General features: G+C 45.4%; 1 protein-coding gene across 1 annotated transcript in view; it reads left to right on the top strand.

The window, feature by feature from the left end:
• Nucleotides 1–332: 332 nt before the first annotated feature.
• Nucleotides 333–18643, top strand: part of HSD11B1 (hydroxysteroid 11-beta dehydrogenase 1) — a 96106-nt gene continuing 77795 nt past the window's right edge. Inside the window, exon 1 of the mRNA XM_073615761.1 lies at nt 333–545. Within this exon, the coding sequence (XP_073471862.1) occupies nt 458–545 (88 nt within the window). The 5' untranslated portion in view covers nt 333–457. The remainder of the gene's footprint in view (nt 546–18643) is intronic.

The raw sequence follows: 18643 nt of genomic DNA, 5'->3' as shown, positions 1-18643 counted from the left end.
CAGTACTGCTTATCAGTGCCGCCTATCAGTACCCATCAGTGTTGCATATAAGTGCCTCATCATCAGTGCCATACCATCAGTACCAATCAGTACTGCCTCATCAGTGAAGGAGAAAACATACTCAAAACGTAATCAAATACCAACCAAAAGAAAGCTCTATTTGTGGGGATAAAAAATTTTTTTTAGGTACAGTGTTGCATGACTAATTGTCATTCAAAATGTGACAGTGCTGAAAGCTGAAAATTGGACTGGGCAGGAAGGGCGTGAGAGTCCCTGGTATTGAAGTGGTTAAAGTTAAACACTTCTACTATAAAAGAGCAGCCTTGAACTTTCTGATATGTAAAAAGACCAATTCTGCTGTGTGTGAAATGTTTCACAGAAGCTCAGCCCTGTAGAGGCAGCTCTGATCAGTGACAGTAGCAGTTGTAAGCACATTTCATCTAGTCTCCTTTTCCTCATGGCTCTCTTCAATAAAGCACTGGTAGCACTGACTGGGATACTTGTTGCCGTTTACTTCTATCCTGGGAAACCAGTGTTCGAACCATGTAAGTATTTCATAACTTTTTTGGATCTATATAACTTCTGTTTTGGATGGCTAATGAGAAACTGTAGGCAATTTTCCCAAAGTTTATAAATGACTGTGACTTTAAAGTAAATATAAACCATAACTTGATGATATATTGTTTAAGGCCCGGTTCACACTGATGCGCTGTGATTTTGTTCCGTTTTTTGCCCTTTGTGAGGTGCGAATTTACCGCAAATTTACCGTGTATTTCAGGAGTTGGACATAGCTGCAATTGATATTCTAGCCAATGGAATCATAATGTAAAAAAAAAAAAAAAGGTGTTAACTTCCTGTGTACTTCCTGGTTTTTGTGGAGAGTAGTGTGGTGGAATTCGCACATATGTGAACCCTCAATGCCATTCAAGTACTATTTACATTGATGTCTATGGAGACTAAATTCGCAACGCAACGCAGTAAACTCGCACAAGACCCTTTTTTTAATCGCATCGCATTCGTAGAGGAATCGCAACGCATGTATGTGAACGACCATCATTGAAAACAATGATTTTAGGGATGACATGCGAATTTAAAGTGTTTTTGACGCATCACATTCGTCATGAACGCGCATCAGCGTGAACCGGGCCTAAAAAAGCCCCATGTATCATAAACAATTTTGTATTTTTTTTTAAGAAAAAAATTTTTTTTTTCCTTTTTGCATCTCAGGGCTGCTGATCTGCTGAAACATCTTTGCAGCCACTCCTGTCAACATGCATGATGTACTCCACCATTAGCTGCATGGCATATGTCAGGGTGGATTTCCTGCTGATAGCAACACCAGAACATGTCTGTGCAATATATATATATATATATATATATATATATATATATATATATATTAAATACACTGCAGCTAACTGAATAACCTGCCTGCCTGATCAATCTAAATGACACTCTCTCTCCGTCCACGCCAACAACACACTACACGGGACCGACGTGCAGGCAGCCTTATATAGTGTGGGGCGTGGACTTAGTCCCCCTGAGCCATGATTGGCCAATGGCACCCTGCCTTTGGCCAATTATGGCTCTCTTAGCTGAGGGCGCTGGGATTGATGAATGGCCAAAGCATGCACCATGACCTGCATGCTTTGGCCATTCATCATACATCTATCCACTGCGCTCCCGCAGTGCATTATGGGGCATTATGCAGTGCTCAAGTTTGGCGCGAACGGCCCATAATGTTCGTTTTTCGTAGAACGGGCGAACAGCCAATGTTCGAGTCGAACTCATGTTCGACCCCAACATAAAGCTCATCCCTAGTGGCAACCCTAGTGGTCACAGCCAGTTGGAATCCCCACGGGAAAAGTATAGGGTGATAACACATGGGCACAATTAAAAGGCAGAGACAAAGCAACATGCTAAACATTATATATGGTTTCAGTGACAGAACCTGAATATGCCTTAAAGCTTATCTCCAGGTTTATTATCTCTTTAACTAGTAAGTTTGGGCCAAACTGGCACCTTCTACACTAAGGGCCGGTCAACACCAGAATCGTACAGGAATGTGGTACGCGTTCCTCTGCAATTCCTGTGCGTTCCCCTGCAGTGCAATTTAAGGAGGCTGAAATCCCACCAGATTGCACAAAAAGTAGTGCAGGTACTTATTTTGAAAAACGCGCTACACCAAATCTGGTGCCCACAAGGCAGTGCGATTTGTATGTAGTGCGGGAAATGTGCATGGAACGTGCATTTCCCACACCACATTCTGGTGTTACATAGTTACATAGTAGGTGAGGTTGAAAAAAGACACAAGTCCATCACGTCCAACCTATGTGTGTGATTATATGTCAGTATTACATTGTATATCCCTGTATGTTGTGGTCGTTCAGGTGCTTATCTAATAGTTTTTTTAAACCATCGATGCTCCCCGCTGAAACCACTGCCTGTGGAAGGGAATTCCACATCCTTGCCTCTCTTACACTAGAGAACCCTCTACGCAGTTTAAGGTTAAATCTAATTTGTTCTCATTTTAATGAGTGGCCACGTTTCATTTTTAAACCTCCTTCCGCAGAAAAGTTTTATCCCCATTGTGGGGTCACCAGTACGGTATTTGTAAATTGAAATCATATCCCCTCTCAAGCGTCTCTTCTCCAGAGAGAATAAGTTCAGTGCTCGTCGTAACCTTTCTTCATAACTAATACCCTCCAGTCCCTTTATTAACTTTGCTGCCCTTCTCTGTACTTGCTCCATTTCCAGCACATCCTTCCTGAGGACTGGTGCCCAGAACTGGACAGCATACTCCAGGTGCGGCCGGACCAGAGTCTTGTAGAGCAAGAGAATTATCGTTTTATCTCTGGAGTTCATCCCTTTTTTAATGCATGCCAATATTCTGTTTGCTTTGTTAGCAGCAGCTTGGCATTGCATGCTATTGCTGAGCCTGTCATCTATTGGACCCCCAGGTCCTTTTCCATCCTTGATTCCCCCAGAGGTTCTCCCCCCAGTGAGTAGATTGCATTCATATTTTTGCCACCCAAATGCATTATTTTAAATTTTTCCACATTAAACCTCATTTGCCATGTAGTTGCCCACCCTATTAATTTGATCAGATCTTACTGCAAGGTTTCCACATCCTGCGGTGAAGTTATTGCCCTGCGTAGCTTAGTATCATCCACAAATACAGGGATTGAACTGTTTATCCCATCCTGCAGGTCGTTTATGAACAAATTATATAGGATTGGTCCCAGCACAGAACCCTGGGAGACCCCACTTCCCACCCCTGGCCATTCTGAGTACTCCCCATTTATCATCACCCTCTAAACTGGCCCTTGTAGCCAGTTTTCAATCCATGTACTCACCCTATGGTCCATGCCAACGTACCTTACTTTGTACAGTAAACGTTTATAGGAAACTGTGTCAAATGCTTTTACAAAATCCAGATATACCACGTCTACGGGTCTTCCTTTATCTAGATGGCAGCTCACCTCCTCATAGAAGGTGAACCAGCCCCAACAAGTGTTGTCACTACGGATGAGACGAACACCGCCCCAGTTCGGTTCGCACCAGAACCTGCGAACAGACCGAAAATTTGCACGAACGTTAGAACCCCATTGACGTCTATGGGACTCGAACGTTCGAAATCAAAAGTGCTCATTTTAAAGGCTAATTTGCATGGTATTGTCCTAAAAAGTGTTTGGGGACCCGGGTCCTGCCCCAGGGGATATGTATCAATGCAAAAAAAACGGCCGTTTTTTTCAGGAGCAGTGATTTTAATGATGCTTAAAGTAGAAAAATAAAAAGTGAAATATTCCTTTAAATATTGTACCTGGGGGGTGTCTATAGTATGCCTGTAAAGTGCCGTGTGTTTCCGGTGCTTAGAACAGTCCCTGCACAAAATGTCATTTTTAAAGGAAAAAAAGTCATTTAAAACTGCTTGCAGCTTTAATGTAATGAAATATTACAATATGGATGAAAATCAGTGAGACAAACGGCATGGGTACCCCCCAGTCCATTACCAGGCCCTTTGGGTCTTGTATGGATATTAAGGGGAACCGCGCACCCAAATTAAAAAAGGAAACAGCAGTATACAGGCTCTTTACTCTGAACAGCAGTATACAGGCAGTGCAAACAAGATAGGGACTGTAGGTTTGTTGTTAAGTAGAATCTGTTTGTAATTTTGAACTGGTACATTTTTAACGTGTTTAGCTCCAGCCAAAAAATCTATTTTAAGCTTTTTGGAAAACATAGGGAAGGGTTATCACCCCTGTGACATTTGTTTTGCTGCCTGTGCTCCTCTTCAGAAGATTTCACCTCACTTTTTGTCTCAATGACAAATGTTTTTTTGAAAATGTGGGTTTTTTTGTGAAACAAGGATTGGTGATAAAGCATCAGTGGAAAGGAGAAATGTTTTTCCCATATTAACTCTTACAGGAGAGAATTTCCCTTCCTAGGGGTAGATTTCATCTCACTTCCTGTTGTCTCCTTCTGTTTGCAAGTAGGAGTCGTTTGTAAGTTGGATGTTTGAAAGTAGGGGCCTGCCCTATATACTCAGCAGAAATTTGGGCCTTAGGTGTTGTTGTGGCTACAACACTGTAAGCCCTCACAGGGCCCTGCTGTGAAATATTAGATCAAGAATTGTAATTACATGCTCAACAGGGGCAGAAAAATTGGGCCTTTGGTGGTGGTGGTGGTGCTGGTGCCACAACACTGTAAGTCCTCAATCGCTCTTGGTGGGTGCAGAAACGGGCCCTGCTGTGAAATATTAGATCAATAATTGTAATTACATGCCCCTGTTGAACAGGGGCTGAAAAATTGGGCATTAGGCATTGGTGCTGGTGCCACAAACACTGCAACCCCTCACAGATACTCTAGTTGGAACGCAGGAACGAGCCCTGCTGCAAAGTATTGCATCAAAAATTGTAATTACACGCCCCTGTTAAACAGGGGCTGAAAAATTGGGCCTTAGGCACTGGTGGCGGCGCCCAGAACCAAAAATGTTCTTACAAGCTATCAGCGTGATCATTGAGGAGGAAGAGGATAATTACTCAGGATAGTCACTCAGCATCAGCATAGGCAGTCTTTGAAGGGATCTGAGATTTAAAAAAAAAATATTCGGTTACATCAGCATCAGGTGCTTGGTAGCTGGTGGTGATCCAAGACTGATTCATTTTTATGAAGGTCAGTCGATCGACCGAGTCGGTGGACAGACGCACCCTGTGATCGGCTACAAAGCCTCCAGCAGCACTGAATGTGCGTTCCAAAAGAACGCTGGACGTAGGACAGGCCAGTAGCTCAATTGCATACTGTGCAAGCTCTGGCCAGTGATCCATCCTCAAGACCCAGTAACCCAGAGGATTTTCGGTGGGAAAGGTGTCCAAGTCAGATTTTGCCCCTAGGTATTCCTGCACCATGTAAAACAGACGCTGGCGATGGTTGCTGGAACCGATCATACCTTGGGGCTGCGGACTAAAAAATTGTCTGAACGCATCGGTCAGACGGCCACCTTCTCCACTGCTCCTTCTTTGACTGACCAAAGCCTCAGCAACACGTTGTCCAGAAACAGGAGTTTGTAACCTCCCAGTCTCTGGGAACGCGTTGCACAGACCTTTCTGCGAGGCCTCCCGAAGATGTTTCCTCCTCTGCGATGGCAAGATAAGGTCCGCAACCTTACTCTTGTAATGTGGATCAAGGAGGGTTGCCAGCCAGTATTGGTCCTTCTCCTTGATACCACGAATACGAGGATCCTTACGCAGGCTTTGCAGAATCAGGGAGGCCATGCAGCGAAGGTTTGCTGAGGCATTCGGTCCGGAGTCCTCTGGGTCACTAAGGACGACATGGTCCGCAGCCACCTCCTCCCAGCCACGTACAAGTCCATGTGTTTCTTGGGACTAATCCCTTAAAGACTGCTGCTGATGCTGAGTGCCAGGCTCCACCTCCATACTGACACAATCCTCCTCCTCCTCGTCCTCTTCCTGTGTGATCGGCAGGCACGCAGGAACACTGTCTGGATAAAGGGGGCCTTGAGAGCTAAGGAAGTCCTCCTCTTCCTGCCTCTGTTCTGCCTCAAGTGCCCTGTCCATTAATCCACGCAGCGTGTGCTCCAACAGGTGGACAGTGTCACTGATGCATGCACTGTCACTGCTCACCATCCTCGTGGCCTCCTCAAATGGTGACAGGACAGTGCATGCATCCCTGATCATAGCCCACTGGCGTGGGGAAAAAAAACAAGCTCCCCTGACCCTGTCCTGGTGCCATAGTCGCACAAGTACTCATTGATGGCTCTCTGCTGCGTGTGCAGCCGCTGCAGCATGGCCACCCTTGAGTTCCACCTGGTGGGCATGTCACAGATTAGGCGGTTCTTGGGCAGGTTAAACTCCTTTTGGAGGTCTGCCAGCCGAACACTGGCATTATATGACCGGCGGAAATGCACACAGACTTTCCTGGCCTGCCTCAGGACATCCTGTAAGCCCGGGTACCTGCCCAAGAACCACTGCACCACCAAGTTAAGGACGTGAGCCACAGGGCACATGGGTCATTTGTCCCTGTCGGAGGGCAGAGAGGAGGTTGGTGCCATTGTCGCAAACCACCATTCCTGCCTTAAGTTGGCGTGGCGTCAACCACCTCTGAACATGCCCCTGCAGAGCTGACAGAACCTCTGCCCCAGTGTGGCTCCTGTCCCCCAAGCACACCAGCTCAAGCACCGCATGGCATCTTTTGGCCTGCATACTTGCGTAGCCCCTTGAACGGCTACGGAGCATCGCTGGTTCCGAGGACAAAGCACAAGAAGATGCCATGGAGGAAGAAGAAGAGGAGGGGGTGGAGGAGAGAGGTGTGTCACAATCATTAGTAGTGGCATTTTGGAGGCGTGGTGGCGGAACAACCTCCAACACTACTGCACCTTGTCCTGCATCCTTCCCAGCTGCCAGCAGAGTCACCCAATGTGCGGTGAAACTTAGGTAACGTCCCTGTCCATGCCTGCTGGACCATGAGTCAGCGGTAATATGCACCTTACCGCTGACCGCCCTGTCCAGCGAGGCATGGACATTGCCTTCCACATGCCGGTAGAGAGCCGGAATCGCCTTCCGTGAGAAAAAGTGGTGTTTGGGTACCTGCCACTGAGGAACCGCACATTCCACAAACTCACGGAAGGGGGTGGAGTCTACCAACTGAAAAGGCAGCAGTTGAAGTGCTAGCAATTTTGCCAAGCTAGCATTCAACCGCTGGGCATGTGGATAGCTGGGAGCGAACTTCTTTCGGCGGTGCAGCAGCTGGGGCAGGGAAATTTGCCTGGTACAATCTGACGTCGGTGTACCGAAAGCAGATTGCCCACAAGTACTTGGCTGTGACACACCTAATTCTACACCTTCATTCCTCTCAGTGCAGGTCTCAGAGAGGACTGAAGGTATAGTGGGGTTGGAGATCTCAGCTGATGAGGAGCAAGGAGAGGTCCTCTTTGTTCTTTGGTGTGGGTCTTTTAGATACGCTAGCCAACGAACTGCATGGCAGGTCAACATATGTCTGGTCAAGCATGTGGTGCCCAAGCGGGAGATGTTTTGGCCACGCGAGATACGCTGCAGACATATTATGCAAATAGCAGCGGTGCGATCTGATGCACTCGTCTCAAAAAAGGCCCACACCAAAGAACTTTTTGAATAACGCGCAGAGACAGCAGCGCCCTGCACATGCGGAGCTTTGGGGTGTGATGCAGTCAGTGTGCTGCCCTTAGGCTGGCCCCTGGAGGGCATCCTGCCTCGTTGGTGATGTGCCTCCTCCTCCTCCTCTCTCCTATCAGGCACCCACGTTGAGTCACTGACCTCATCATCCCCTCCCTCCTCATCACTGGAGCAAACCTGGCAGTATGCTGCAGCAGGGGGGAGCATGACTGCCAGATTTCTGTCCTTCTTGGGCATCCCCTCTGTCCGTGCTTACGTTACTGCCTTCATCTAGCTCAGTATCATCATCAGAGCCTTCTAAATGCTGGGCATCCTCCTGGAGCATATACCCAACACTGTGGTCAAACAGTTTGAGGGACTCCTCAGGAGGACATGGCGGGGCTAGGGAAGGAGTCACTGATGCCATTGAGCTGAGGAAAGAGGTCGCGTTGGCAGCTGCTTTGCCAGACAAAGTACCCTGAGCATGGGTGAGGGAGGATGAGGACGGCTTGGTCATCCACTCGACCAAGTCTTCCGCATGTTGCGGCTCAACACGGCCAGCTGCCGAAAAAAAGGCCAAGCGTGTCCCGCGGCCACGTGCTGATGAGGATGCACCGTCTCCACGACCAGCACTGTTGCCTCTAGACACAGAGCCTGCTTGCCCTCTTTTATTGGCTTGTGACTGTCTGCCTCTCCTTGTTGGCCTTCCAGACATACTAATGTCCTGTAGCTGCACTAAGCTGGGATATATATATATATATATATATATATATATATATATATATACTGATACTGCAGCTAGCAAAATCAACTGCCTGCCTGTAGTATGAGAACACCACCAACCTTCAACAGGTAGCTTTAGCTGAACACTGTGCAGAGCTCGCAAAAAACTAACTTGTAGCTTATTTAGCTGCCTGCGGTAGTGATAGGATCAGGAAAACACTACCAACCTTCTACAGGTAGCTTTAGCTGAACACTGTGCAGAGCTCGCAAAAAACTAACTTGTAGTTTTTGCTGAACACTGTGAGGAGGACGCACTACACTAACTTGTAGCTTTAGCTGAACACTGTGAGGAGGACGCACTACACTAACTTGTAGTTTTAGCTGAACACTGTGAGGAGGACGCACTACACTAACTTGTAGCTTTAGCTGAACACTGTGCAGAGGTCTCACTACACTAACTTGTAGTTTTAGCTGAACACTGTGAGGAGGAAGCACTACACTAACTTGTAGATTTAGCTGAACACTGTGCAGAGCTCGCAAAAAACTAACTTGTAGCTTATTTAGCTGCCTGTGGTAGTGATAGGATCAGGAAAACACCACCAACCTTCTACAGGTAGCTTTAGGTGAACACTGTGCAGAGCTTGCAAAAAAATAACTTGTAGCTTATTTAGCTGCCTGCGGTAGTGATAGGATCAGGAAAACACCACCAACCTTCTACAGGTAGCGTTAGCTGAACACTGTGCAGAGCTTGCAAAAAACTAACTTGTAGTTTTAGCTGAACACTGTGAGGAGGACGTACTACACTAACTTGTAGCTTTAGCTGAACACTGTGCAGAGGTCGCACTACACTAACTTGTAGCTTTAGCTGAACACTGTGCAGAGGTCGCACTACACTAACTTGTAGTTTTAGATGAACACTGTGAGGGGGCCGCACTACACTAACTTGTAGCTTTAGCTGAACACTGTGAGGAGGACGCACTACCCTAACTTGTAGCTTTAGCTGAACACTGTGCAGAGGTCGCACTACACTAACTTGTAGTTTTAGCTGAACACTGTGAGGAGGACGCACTACACTAACTTGTAGCTTTAGCTGAACACTGTGAGGAGGATGCACTACCCTAACTTGTAGCTTTAGCTGAACACTGTGCAGAGGTCACACTAAACTAACTTGTAGCTTTAGCTGAACACTGTGTAGAGGTCGCACTACACTAGCTTGTAGTTTTAGCTGAACACTGTGAGGAGGACACACTACACTAACTTGTACCTTTAGCTGAACACTGTGCAGAGGTCTCACTACACTAACTTGTAGTTTTAGCTGAACACTGTGAGGAGGACACACTACACTAACTTGTAGCTTTAGCTGAACACTGTGCAGAGCTCACAAAAAACTAACTTGTAGCTTATTTAGCTGCCTGCGGTAGTGATAGGATCAGGAAAACACCACCAACCTTCTACAGGTAGCTTTAGGTGAACACTGTGCAGAGCTCGCAAAAAAATAACTTGTAGCTTATTTAGCTGCCTGCAGTAGTGATAGGATCAGGAAAACACCACCAAACTTCTACAGGTAGCTTTAGCTGAACACTGTGCAGAGTTCGCAAAAAACTAACTTGTAGTTTTGGCTGAACACTGTGAGGAGGACGCAATACACTAACTTGTAGCTTTAGCTGAACACTGTTCAGAGGACACACTATACTAACTTGTAGCTTTAGCTGAACACTGTGCAGAGGTCGCACTACACTAACTTGTAGTTTTAGATGAACACTGTGAGGAGGCCGCACTACACTAACTTGTAGCTTTAGCTGAACACTGTGAGGAGGACGCACTACCCTAACTTGTAGCTTTAGCTGAACACTGTGCAGAGGTCGCACTACACTAACTTGTAGTTTTAGCTGAACACTGTGAGGAGGACGCACTACACTAACTTGTAGCTTTAGCTGAACACTGTGAGGAGGACGCACTACCCTAACTTGTAGCTTTAGCTGAACACTGTGCAGAGGTCACACTAAACTAACTTGTAGCTTTAGCTGAACACTGTGTAGAGGTCGCACTACACTAACTTGTAGTTTTAGCTGAACACTGTGAGGAGGACACACTACACTAACTTGTAGCTTTAGCTGAACACTGTGCAGAGGTCTCACTACACTAACTTGTAGTTTTAGCTGAACACTGTGAGGAGGACGCACTACACTAATTTGTAGCTTTAGCTGAATACTGTGCAGAGCTCACAAAAAACTAACTTGTAGCTTATTTAGCTGCCTGCGGTAGTGATAGGATCAGGAAAACACCACCAACCTTCTACAGGTAGCTTTAGGTGAACACTGTGCAGAGCTCGCAAAAAAATAACTTGTAGCTTATTTAGCTGCCTGCAGTAGTGATAGGATCAGGAAAACACCACCAAACTTCTACAGGTAGCTATAGCTGAACACTGTGCAGAGTTCGCAAAAAACTAACTTGTAGTTTTAGCTGAACGCTGTGAGGAGGACGCAATACACTAACTTGTAGCTTTAGCTGAACACTGTTCAGAGGACACACTATACTAACTTGTAGCTTTAGCTGAACACTGTGCAGAGGTTGCACTACACTAACTTATAGTTTTAGCTGAACACTGTGAGGAGGACGCACTACACTATCTTGTAGCTTTAGCTGAACACTGTGAGGAGGACGCACTACCCTAACTTGTAGCTTTAGCTGAACACTGTGCAGAGGTCACACTAAACTAACTTGTAGATTTAGCTGAACACTGTGAGGAGGACGCACCACACTAACTTGTAGCTTTAGCTGAACACTGTGCAGAGGTCGCACTACATTACCTTGTAGTTTTAGCTGAACACTGTGAGGAGGACACACTACACTAACTTGTAGCTTTAGCTGAACACTGTGCAGAGCTCGCAAAAAACTAACTTGTAGCTTATTTAGCTGCCTGCGGTAGTGATAGGATCAGGAAAACACCACCAACCTTCTACAGGTAGCTTTAGGTGAACACTGTGCAGAGCTCGCAAAAAACTAACTTGTAGCTTTAGCTGAACACTGTGCAGAGGTCGCACTACACTAACTTGTAGTTTTAGCTGAACACTGTGAGGAGGACGCACTACATTAACTTGTAGCTTTAGCTGAACACTGTGCAGAGGTCGCACTACACTAACTTGTAGCTTTAGCTGAACACTGTGAGGAGGACGCACTACCCTAACTTGTAGCTTTAGCTGAACACTGTGCAGAGGTCGCACTACACTTACTTGTAGCTTTAGCTGAACACTGTGAGGAGGACGCACTACCCTAACTTGTAGCTTTAGCTGAACACTGTGCAGAGGTCACACTAAACTAACTTGTAGCTTTAGCTGAACACTGTGAGGAGGACGCACTACAATAACTTGTAGCTTTAGCTGAACACTGTGCAGAGGTCGCACTACACTAACTTGTAGTTTTAGCTGAACACTGTTCAGAGGACGCACTACACTAACTTGTAGCTTTAGCTGAACACTGTGCAGAGGTTGCACTACACTAACTTGCAGTTTTAGCTGAACACTGTTCAGAGGACGCACTACCCTAACTTGTAGCTTTAGCTGAACACTGTGCAGAGGTCACACTAAACTAACTTGTAGATTTAGCTGAACACTGTGAGGAGGACGCACCACACTAACTTGTAGCTTTAGCTGAACACTGTGCAGAGGTCGCACTACATTACCTTGTAGTTTTAGCTGAACACTGTGAGGAGGACACACTACACTAACTTGTAGCTTTAGCTGAACACTGTGCAGAGCTCGCAAAAAACTATCTTGTAGCTTATTTAGCTGCCTGCGGTAGTGATAGGATCAGGAAAACACCACCAACCTTCTACAGGTAGCTTTAGGTGAACACTGTGCAGAGCTCGCAAACAACTAACTTGTAGCTTTAGCTGAACACTGTGCAGAGGTCGCACTACACTAACTTGTAGCTTTAGCTGAACACTGTGAGGAGGACGCACTACCCTAACTTGTAGCTTTAGCTGAACACTGTGCAGAGGTCGCACTACACTAACTTGTAGCTTTAGCTGAACACTGTGAGGAGGACGCACTACCCTAACTTGTAGCTTTAGCTGAACACTGTGCAGAGGTCACACTAAACTAACTTGTAGCTTTAGCTGAACACTGTGAGGAGGACGCACTACACTAACTTGTAGCTTTAGCTGAACACTGTGCAGAGGTCGCACTACACTAACTTGTAGTTTTAGCTGAACACTGTTCAGAGGACGCACTACACTAACTTGTAGCTTTAGCTGAACACTGTGCAGAGGACGCACTACACTAACTTGTAGCTTTAGCTGAACACTGTGCAGAGGTCGCACTACACTAACTTGTAGCTTTAGCTGAACACTGTGAGGAGGACGCACTACCCTAACTTGTAGCTTTAGCTGAACACTGTGCAGAGGTCGCACTACACTTACTTGTAGCTTTAGCTGAACACTGTGAGGAGGACGCACTACCCTAACTTGTAGCTTTAGCTGAACACTGTGCAGAGGTCACACTAAACTAACTTGTAGCTTTAGCTGAACACTGTGAGGAGGACGCACTACAATAACTTGTAGCTTTAGCTGAACACTGTGCAGAGGTCGCACTACACTAACTTGTAGTTTTAGCTGAACACTGTTCAGAGGACGCACTACACTAACTTGTAGCTTTAGCTGAACACTGTGCAGAGGTTGCACTACACTAACTTGCAGTTTTAGCTGAACACTGTTCAGAGGACGCACTACCCTAACTTGTAGCTTTAGCTGAACACTGTGCAGAGGTCACACTAAACTAACTTGTAGATTTAGCTGAACACTGTGAGGAGGACGCACCACACTAACTTGTAGCTTTAGCTGAACACTGTGCAGAGGTCGCACTACATTACCTTGTAGTTTTAGCTGAACACTGTGAGGAGGACACACTACACTAACTTGTAGCTTTAGCTGAACACTGTGCAGAGCTCGCAAAAAACTATCTTGTAGCTTATTTAGCTGCCTGCGGTAGTGATAGGATCAGGAAAACACCACCAACCTTCTACAGGTAGCTTTAGGTGAACACTGTGCAGAGCTCGCAAACAACTAACTTGTAGCTTTAGCTGAACACTGTGCAGAGGTCGCACTACACTAACTTGTAGCTTTAGCTGAACACTGTGAGGAGGACGCACTACCCTAACTTGTAGCTTTAGCTGAACACTGTGCAGAGGTCGCACTACACTAACTTGTAGCTTTAGCTGAACACTGTGAGGAGGACGCACTACCCTAACTTGTAGCTTTAGCTGAACACTGTGCAGAGGTCACACTAAACTAACTTGTAGCTTTAGCTGAACACTGTGAGGAGGACGCACTACACTAACTTGTAGCTTTAGCTGAACACTGTGCAGAGGTCGCACTACACTAACTTGTAGTTTTAGCTGAACACTGTTCAGAGGACGCACTACACTAACTTGTAGCTTTAGCTGAACACTGTGCAGAGGTTGCACTACACTAACTTGCAGTTTTAGCTGAACACTGTTCAGAGGACGCACTACCCTAACTTGTAGCTTTAGCTGAACACTGTGCAGAGGTCACACTAAACTAACTTGTAGCTTTAACTGAACACTGTGAGGAGGATGCACTACACTAACTGTAAATAGTCTAGCTGCCTGACTGTGGTACTAATAGGATCAAAAGAACACCAGCAATTTTCTTCAGGTAGCTGTAAATACTGTAACAAGACAGGCCTGCCTGTCAGTAGGAAGATAACAGGAACGAATCTAGCTAAACTGAATACAGTGTATATATATACACCTGGGATGCATATATATACACAATACACTGTAAGTGCAGCTAACTCACTGACTGTCCTGCCTAATCTAGCTAACTCAAATGAAATGACACTGTCTCTCTCTCTCTCTCTAAGCACTCCGGAACACACTACACAGGGCCACCGTGCAGGCGACCTTCTATAGTGTGGGGTGTGTTCTAAACCCCCTGAGCCATAATTTGCCAAAGCCACCCTGGCTTTGGCCATTTACAGCTCTCTCTACTGATGGCGCTGTGATTGGCCAAGCATGCGGGTCATAGTGCATGCTTGGCCAATCATCAGCCAGCAATGCACTGCGATGCCGCAGTGAATTATGGGCCGTGACGCGCCACACAAATTTGGTGCGAACGGCCCATATCGTTCGCAATTCGGCGACTGATCGAACAGACGATGTTCGAGTCGAACATGGGTTCGACTCGAACACGAAGCTCATCCCTAGTTGCCACTGGGCGTGATGTTTAAACTGTATTTAGCCTCAGCTGCATACAGTATACAGCTATGTGTTTTGTCAGTTAGATAAGAACTTCCCATCTCACACTCAGAGTCGGGCTGAGCGGCGCTCAGCTATTCAGAGGTAGCTTTGTCTGAATGAATGAATATGCTTACTCTGATTGGCTGATTGGAAAATCATGGCATCATCCTCCTTCCTCACTTCCTCAGCCAAACAGAGAAATCTTTGTATTCATTCAGAGAGGGGCAAATTTATAAAACAGGGAATGTGAAATTCTCTAAGTGTTTTTTTCAGGTGAATCAATTACTGTAATTTCAAACACAATTACAGTACTGGAAAGATATACCTACAGTAAGCTGTGTGATTGTATATATATATATATATATATATATATATATATATCTTTTTTGGGGGGGAAGGGGGGATACAGCAGCAGAAACATACTGTATTAGATATGTGTAATCCCATTATTTGCGGGTGGCTGCTTCTGGTAAAAATCTTCTCTGCAGTATTAACTTTACAGCCACCAGGCAGAGGAGATGCTGTTGTTTAGCTGCTTCTCCTCCATTCACAGAATGTAGTGCATTCTGGGTAAGTAGTAATATGAGTTATGTGATTTGCTGAAAAGGCAGAATGGGTGCTATATATCGAAAAAAAAACCTCTATTCAGCTCCAGCTATATGTAAAAAATTAAAAATCTCTGTGAAAGACTAATAAATAATGAGCTGCTGTTTGCAAATGGAAGATTATGCGCTTGCTACTGTACCTAGCCGCTAGCAATAATTATATAAAAGTAATAAGATCAATAATGAGTGCTTAGACAGGCTGGTGTGTTTCCTTTTGGACTATGTTTATGAGGATGTTGAAAGGGGGGTGCCTAACATATGTTTTAGACTTTGACCACATCGACCATTGAACTGCTGGATCAAAAATTGCGTACTGGGCCTTTCAGATGAGTGTGATTCTAAGGGCAAAAATGTTTTATTCGGTTTTTTTAAATAACAAACATGTCATACTTACCTGCTCTGTGTAATGGTTTTGCACAGAGCAGCCCTGATCCTCCTCTTCTCTTGTACCCCACCGACGCCCCTCCCCCTTGCTGAGTGCCCTCATAGCATGCCGCTTGATATGGGGGTGCTTGTGTGTGCTCGCACCCAAGCCGGCCCTGTGTGTCCATTGACTCGCCCCCCACTCTCTCTTCTCACTGGCTCCCGCTGCTGTCTCTGAATCAATGAGGAGGAAGATAGCCAAGAGAGCTGCTGCTCTCGTGCACATCGCTGGAGATCGGGCTCAGGTAAGTATTTGGGGGGCTTAGCTGCATGCAAAAGTTTTTTTACCTTAATGCTTAGAATGCAAAAAAAAAAAAAAACTTTTGTCTTGAGAACCACTTTATTAGATGCCGTCTACTTGGGTAAGGCATATTTCCAGTTGTGGCATTAGACTTCTTCTTCCAAGTATGGTCGGTACTTGGAAAGAACCATATGAATAAACAAATAAACAGCAAGTACAAACAGGATTTGCTCTCCTGTGGAACAAATTTATAGATGACAATGAAGTGAACCTCCAGTCATTCTGCCACCATAAAAGACACTTAGACAATAAAAATGAAATCCAGTAAGGAGACACATATATGGTTTGTGAGCTAGTTATTTGTTAAACATTAGCTAGGTATAAGCGGGTTATATCTCTAGGCTGAAGTTCCTCTCTTAGTAAAGTGTGAGCTGTGGTTGAAGAGTTTGGAATGAAGCTTCCCTGCTTAGCGGCAAAGGAATGGAGAGGTGGAACCTTTAACCTGTATGCAGATATCAATGTGATGGTGAAAGAGTGCGTTCACCCACCATAGAGGGATAAAGATTGGGCCAGCCTTCTCTAACTCATTGGTCACTTATTAGTAATACAAAGCATCTGTGGGTGCTCACACTGCAGTGCACATTAACTTTTACTGATAACCCTAGCAGACAATCCACCATTCAAGAAAATGTTGCATTGGTCAAAATCAGAGTAAAAGTAATGGACATGCATTCATATCCCAGTACCTGTGGTACTTAGCCACAATATATCAGAACTCTAAAGCACACCATAAACATCAAAAGATAGTCAATTATGTTAACTTGTTTTGATTGCACTATAGCTGGCCATACTCTGTTCGATTTTTGAGCTTTTATTGAATGCTTGTATGAAAATTTATATGAACATTCATAAGAAAATTTTCATCAGCACATTCGAAGACATGACAAATGTTATTTGAGTCCTGGTTCACACTGGTGCGTTGCCGGAAACCCTGCGATTCAGTACCGATTCCCACATCGCACCTGAATCGCACACTGGTTCACACTGACATCTGCAAACTGCTGGGGGTGTCAATGTAAAGTTAATGACACCCCCAGATCGGTTCACAGATCAGAGTGCGAACTGTGAAATGGTGCAGGAAGCGGATCGCATAGGTGTGAACACCCATACGATCCGATTCCAGTGCCGACCAAAAAAAGGTCTTGCACCATTTTCGCACAAGTGTGAACCCAGCCTGAAAGTGCTTCAAAAAATTTAATTTGAACATTCGATTTTGAAGTGAATGGGCTTTCCTGAAAGAAAATCACATTCACTGTTAGAAATTAATTTGTTGGAGAAAAATTTTCTATCCTGATCCTTCGAATTTTCTCCTCACTGTGGTTGAAAACTAAGAGCCCTTTCACACTGGCAGCGCCCAGGCGTTGGCTTTAAAGCACCGTCGTTTTTGCAGTGCTTTTCGGGCACTAGCGGGGCGCTTTTAACCCCTGCTAGTGGCCGAATAAAGGGTTAAGAGCGCCTGCAAAATGCCGCTGCAGAGGCGCTTTGCAGGCGATTCGGCGGCGCTGCCCATTGATTTCAATGGGCAGGGGCGCTTTAGGAGCGGTGTTTTTTTTACATCCTGCCAGCGCGAAAGCCCTTGGGCTTTCACACTGGGATTGCAGATGAGGCTTTTTTCAGGCACTTTACAGGCACTATTTTTAGCGCTAAAGCGCCTGAAGCACGCCTCCAGTGTGAAAGGGGTCTAATGTTGATATATGTTGAAAAATTATTAACAAATTGAATGGGCATTCTTAAAAGGAACATTTGCAAATTAGATTCTACTAGCATATGGCCAGCTTTAGGACATGAACTTGTTCTTAAAGAATGCCTTATTACCATGTACAGTAAAACCTTGGTTTGAGAGTAACTTGGTTTGAGAGCGTTTTGCAAGACAAGCAAAATTTTTAAATAAATGTTTACTTTATATACAAGTAGTGTCATGTCACAACAGGGTATAAAAGAGAAGAGAGGCGCCTCTCTCCTTTAAGCACCACGTCCAATCACTGTCCAAATCCTGCCGCCTCCACCTCCGCAACATCTCCAAAATAAGCCCCTTTCTAACCAATGACACAACAAAGCTCTTAATTCACTCGCTGGCCATCTCTCGTCTCGACTACTGCAACTCCCTTCTCATTGGCTTACCTCTACATAGTCTATCACCTCTTCAATCCATCATGAATGCTGCTGCCAGACTCATCCACCTTACCAATCGCTCTGTCTCTGCTACCCCTCTCTGTCAATCTCTCCACTGGCTTCCGGTCGGCCAAAGAATTAAATTCAAAATACTAACAACTACGTACTAATCCATCCACAATTTAGCCCCCAGCTACATCACTAGCCTAGTCTCTAAATACCAACCTACTCGTTCTCTTCATTCCTCTCAAGACCTTCTGCTCTCTAGCTCCCTCCTCACCTCCTCCCATGCTCGCCTCCAGGACTTTTCTAAAGCCTCTCCAGTCCTATGGAATGCCCTACCCCAATCTGTCTGCTTATCTCCTACTCTATTAGCTTTTAGGCGATCCCTGAAAACCCTTATCTTCAGAGAAGCCTATCCTACCCACATCTAACAACAACTGTTTTTTCATTTTCTCCATCAGCTCACCCCCCCACAGTGATTACCTTTTGTTTCCACTTGACCCTCCCTTCTAGATTGTAAGCTCTAACGAGCAGGGCCCTCTGATCCCTCCTGTATTGAATTGTATTGT

The sequence above is a fragment of the Aquarana catesbeiana genome, linkage group LG02 (genome assembly GCF_042186555.1).
Source record: "Aquarana catesbeiana isolate 2022-GZ linkage group LG02, ASM4218655v1, whole genome shotgun sequence".
Classification (NCBI taxonomy): Eukaryota; Metazoa; Chordata; class Amphibia; order Anura; family Ranidae; genus Aquarana; species Aquarana catesbeiana.
The sequence above is the reverse complement of the archived record's forward strand: the minus strand, read 5'-3'. Positions and strand labels throughout refer to the sequence as shown.